The sequence below is a fragment of the Cryptomeria japonica genome, chromosome 6, assembly GCF_030272615.1.
Source record: "Cryptomeria japonica chromosome 6, Sugi_1.0, whole genome shotgun sequence".
NCBI lineage: Eukaryota > Viridiplantae > Streptophyta > Pinopsida > Cupressales > Cupressaceae > Cryptomeria > Cryptomeria japonica.
Window position 1 is genome coordinate 178511869 of NC_081410.1, and position 4930 is coordinate 178516798.

The 4930-nt window shown below is 38.1% G+C and overlaps 1 protein-coding gene across 1 annotated transcript; it reads right to left on the bottom strand.

Moving 5' to 3' along the window:
* Positions 1–210: 210 nt before the first annotated feature.
* On the bottom strand, positions 211–4618 carry LOC131052590 (receptor-like protein kinase HSL1). Its single transcript, XM_057987178.2, has 2 exons — positions 1375–4618; positions 211–807 (listed from the first exon to the last, which is right to left on the bottom strand). The coding sequence occupies exons 1-2, from the start codon at positions 4007–4009 to the stop codon at positions 464–466; spliced, it is 2979 nt and encodes a 992-aa protein (XP_057843161.2). The 5' UTR covers positions 4010–4618; the 3' UTR covers positions 211–463.
* Between the last annotated feature and the right edge of the window lie 312 nt (positions 4619–4930).

A 4930-nucleotide genomic window follows, 5' to 3' on the forward strand; every position in this document is an offset into this window, starting at 1 on the left:
ATCTCAACATAAACAAAAAGAATTAGACTTGGCCATCGGTTCCGTGCCAATGAAATTTAGGCAGATAGATTATGAATAACAGATTGACATTTTTTAAGGAGCTCGGAAGATTGAAAAGTTGATAAATACAATGTAATTCGTGCAAATAAATCTAACCCACAGCAAAAGAGAGAATGATTCCGTAACAGAATAAGAACAGAAAACAGAATAAATAATTGAGGCTTCCATCATATTCTTCCATTTAGTCCATTAATACAGAGAGAGTCTCAGTCCTATACCACAAAGATTATATATCGTTCAGCAGTCTTTCTGTGATCTAGATTGGCCGTATACGTAATTTCCACACTATATAATCAGCTTTTCCATATCAGGAACTATTACAAAGTACTTTAAACAGCATAGAAAGAAACCCATTCATTCTGAAAGATATTTCACATATACTAAACATTCATTGCATCAGGTGTTAATGGCTTGAAAGGTTTTCCAATTTTTTGTCAGTTCGAGCCTCCAAAAGCATTTTTACTACTTCTTTCATGGAGGGGCGATTGTGTGGAAAATTATTGGTGCATAGCAAGGCTATTCTCACTAGAAACAGCATGTGTTGCTCTGAGCCCCACTGTATCCGGGTGTCCAGAATTTGTTGTAAACCCTTTCCTGCTCTGAGTTTTGCAGCTACCCATCTTACAATGTCCATTCCTTCTCCAAACTCTGTTGCAACTGGCTGCTTTCCAGTCAAAAGCTCTAACAGCACAATGCCAAAGCTATAGACATCACTCTTTTCAGTCACTCTATTAGCATACCCATATTCTGCAAGAACAAGAAGTTGGGTCAGCAAATCCATATAGGAGGATGGTATAGAAAGCCCTATATGTCCATGGTTAGGAAGAGATGTTATACAATGTGGATGGTCCTAAAGGATAAGATCCTATAGTACTTCTGTTCCTACCGTTAATGACAAGGATGAAGTCAGTTTTAACATATTCTTCTCTGTCCTGATGGTGGATCGTAGTGTTCGGTTAGAAATGTTGGCAACAAAAAATCCACATGGTCTAATCCAGAAGAAGGCATATTGATCATTATGGACTGTAGAAGCTTCATGAATTTCATATGTGACACATTTTAGATTGAAGATCTCCACTGAAATTTGGTTAGTTTTAAAATCTTCCATACTACATTCTGCTATGGGTGGATGCATCAGTCAGACTGTTAAATGGTCTCACAAACAAGGAAGGGTAAGAAAACTATATGTTCGGTAAAATCTTTGCCACCTAACAAGATGTAGAATGCTTCAAAAGTTTACATCAATTAAAGTAGTACTCAAGAATCCTACTTCATAACTTAAAACATTAGAATGCAAGCCAAGAGTATGCTTACCAGGGGCAATGTATCCAATAGAGCCTGGAACACTTGAAACTGTGTATCCTGCTGGCATTATTTTGTCAAGGATCTTTGCAATTCCAAAATCAGCTATGTGTGGTACCATCTCATCATCTAGCAGGATATTGTTTGGCTTTATATCTCTGTGCACAATGGGTGGTACACAGTCATGATGCAAGTAAGACAAGCCTTGAGCAGTACCTAGTGCAATCTTGAATCGAATTGCATAATCGAGCATACAAGCTTTACTCTGTTGCAGCAATTCACCTAAGCTTCCATTTGGCATGTATTCATAAACCAGTAAATTGGTTTCATTGTTTGATAAATAACACAGCAATCTTAAAATGTTGCGTTGCCTAACTGAGCCCATTGTTTCTATCTCGGCTGTGAATCCATTATCTTGACAGAAATCACCATCTCTCCTATGCAACATCTTAACTGCTACAAACTCATTATTTTTTAGCATTGCCCTGTATACATGGCCAGCACCTCCATGACCAATCAAATTTTCTCTTTGCAAGCTGCCCAAAATTTCTTCTTTACCGAAGTTCAGCTGTCCAAAAGGTACTATGTTCCAGTGAGAGTTCATGGTCAATTTTTCTTTGCTCCAATCTTTATGTTGCATCATCTTCCTGATGATGATGGAAACAATTGAAACTATGACCAGACATACAGCCAAAACCAGAGAAAGAATCCATAGAAGATCTCTGAGACTGCTTTCTGTCTTTGAACATTGTTTTGACATTGGCTGTCCAGGAATACAAAGCCTAGGATTGGCCCTAAAACTTTTTACAGAAACAGCACCATTTAGAGGAAAAGGAACAGGGCCAGATAGATCATTGAAAGAGAGATCAAAGAGCATGAAAGAAAGAAGATCCAAAGTAGAGAAGCTTGATGGAATCCTCCCTTTCAACAAATTATGAGAAAGGTTAAGACTGGCAAGTTGGCGAAGCCTCCCAAATGTATCTGGGATATTTCCTGTAAGTTGATTACCAGCCAAATTCAATTCTGTCAGGTACGCTAGAAAACCAAGTGAAGTAGGGATCTCTCCTACTATCTTGTTTGCATCTAAATACACATGTCTCAAGTTTGAGCAGGATCCGATTTCTGAAGGAATCCATCCACTTATGCTATTCCCTGAAGCTAAAAAGTTCTCCAGAAGTTGAAGTTTTCCTATTTCCTTAGGCAGAGGCCCACTTAACTGATTATGGGAAACTATAAGATTCTGAAGCTTAATAGCTCTTCCAATATTAGGATGCACTGAACCATAGAAAAAATTATTTGAAATATCCAGGATGGTCAAATTGGGAAGTCCCCATAAGCCTTTTGGGACAGTACCAGACAAATGGTTATTTTGAACTCTGATCCTTTTGAGGGTTGTGCAAGAATAATACTCCTCTGGGAAGTTTCCTTGGAAGTTATTGTTGAACAATATTATTTTTAGCATTACCCCACCACTGCAGAGATATGGAGGCACCAAACCACTCAACTGATTACTTGAGACATCAAAAATATGAAGCTTACTTTTGCTACCTAGGTGCCAACTTAAGTTGCCAGTCAACTGATTCTTGAAAAGAGAAATATCATATAAATGATCAAGCTCAGCAAGGCCTGGTGGAATGGTACCTGTCAAGCTATTGTTCCAGAGATGTAGGAGACCCAAATTTTTCAACAATGTGATCTCTTCTGGAATTGGGCCTGTGAGATAGTTACTATCCAAATCAAGATCAGTCAGAGAACTGAGGTTCCCAATTTCAGCAGGGATATTCCCACTCAACTGATTGATATACAACTCCAACATTTCTAATTTGGGAAGGTGCATTAGCTCCTTTGGAATACTGCCAGAGAAATTGTTATATGACAGTTCTAGGTATTTCAACTCTCTCAAATTTTCAAGCCAAGTTGGGATGGGTCCATATAAAGAGCATCTTGCACAGCTAAACACTTGCAATCTAGTCAAGTTAGCCAAGCTTGGGGGCAGATAGGGAGAACTGAAGAAATTCCATGAAAGAAACAGGGTTGTCAAGTCAGAAAGATTAGCAAGTAAGGATGGAATTGGACCACTAAACTGGCAATTCGAGACATTGAGGTACTGAAGCTTAGGAAGTCTTCCAATACTCTCCGGAAAGGATCCTGAAATTCCATTTGTTGAAATGTCCAAATGGGTTAAACTGCCAAAATCTGAAATAGCTTCAGGCAGAGGACCCAAAAAACCATTGAAGCTCAAGTCCAACTTGACCAATTTTGTACAGTTAGACAGCCATGCTGGAAATGGCCCCCCAAATCTGTTGCCTGCAACCTCTATAGTTGCAAGATTTGGAAGTTGGCAGATTACAGGAGACAAGACACCAGAGAGTCCCTTGTAACTCAAATCAATGCCTCTGATAGCTGAATTGGTCAAGGAATCACATATTATGCCAGTCCAATTACATGGAGGCTTAGAACTTTGCCAGTCATACAGAATGCCATTGCTATCCCTAAGGCCTTCCTTGAAAGTCATCAGTGTTTCCACTGGAGACTGCTCTGCTTCAACTAAGACAATAAGTGATAAACTCAGCAACAACATGACATTGATGTAAGCTTTGGGCCAGTATGATGCTTCAGACATATTTGTCTGCACTCTGCTATTCATGCTGAATCTTCTCTTTCAAGACACAAACCCACAACTCTATGTTACCCACACACCATTATATACGAACTAAATATAGATTTATTATTTAAAAACCCTAGAGAATCTTTGAGTTATATGAAGACTAAAGAGTTAATCACACTCAGGAGAAATGGATTAGATGAATTCTTCTAAAACTATTTCTCATGAACTATGAGTCAATAAGATTGACCCATATCTAACAAACTGAAATTGACTCAAAAGCAATGGAGATGAATCCTAGTAAAATGAGATTGACTGGAAAACGAGGGATTTGCATACTAATGAAACATCATATAACTGAAGAATTTGGGTTGTCAGAGTAGGAATATACCCGAGTTCTTTTCCTATTCAAAACACCTGTCTGAATCAGTTGTCAAAAGGTGAGTAGTTGTGCAAATCAATAGTGACACTCTCCCTGACTTCTGTACCAGGCTCTGTATTACTGATGTTCTTGAGAGTGACGATTAATGGAGGAACACACATTAAAATAACAGTTTTGTGTAGACATGTTGATCCTATTGATTTGCGTGCTGCTTAATCGTACACCTCACTACTGATGTGAAATGCTTTCTACCAGCAAATGCACTACATTAAAATATTTGCATATACACAAAAAGCCCAAGGGACAAAATGCCCATATAAGCAAAGGAATTTAAAAATATTTTGGATTCCTGGCTGTAATAAGAGAGGCGGGAAAAAACAAAAGAAAAAATGTATTTTTGAACATAAATTTCCACGTACATTTCACCAGTCAAAACCATTTGAAAACGGAAATGGTCTTTTCATTGAAGTACGTAATCATTTTGTTTAAGAAATACCCTCGCCCACCTCTTATCATGAGAAACATTTCACATCGCACCATCGATTATTTAAGAGCATCTTTTTTTATATTCAGTTAATTTA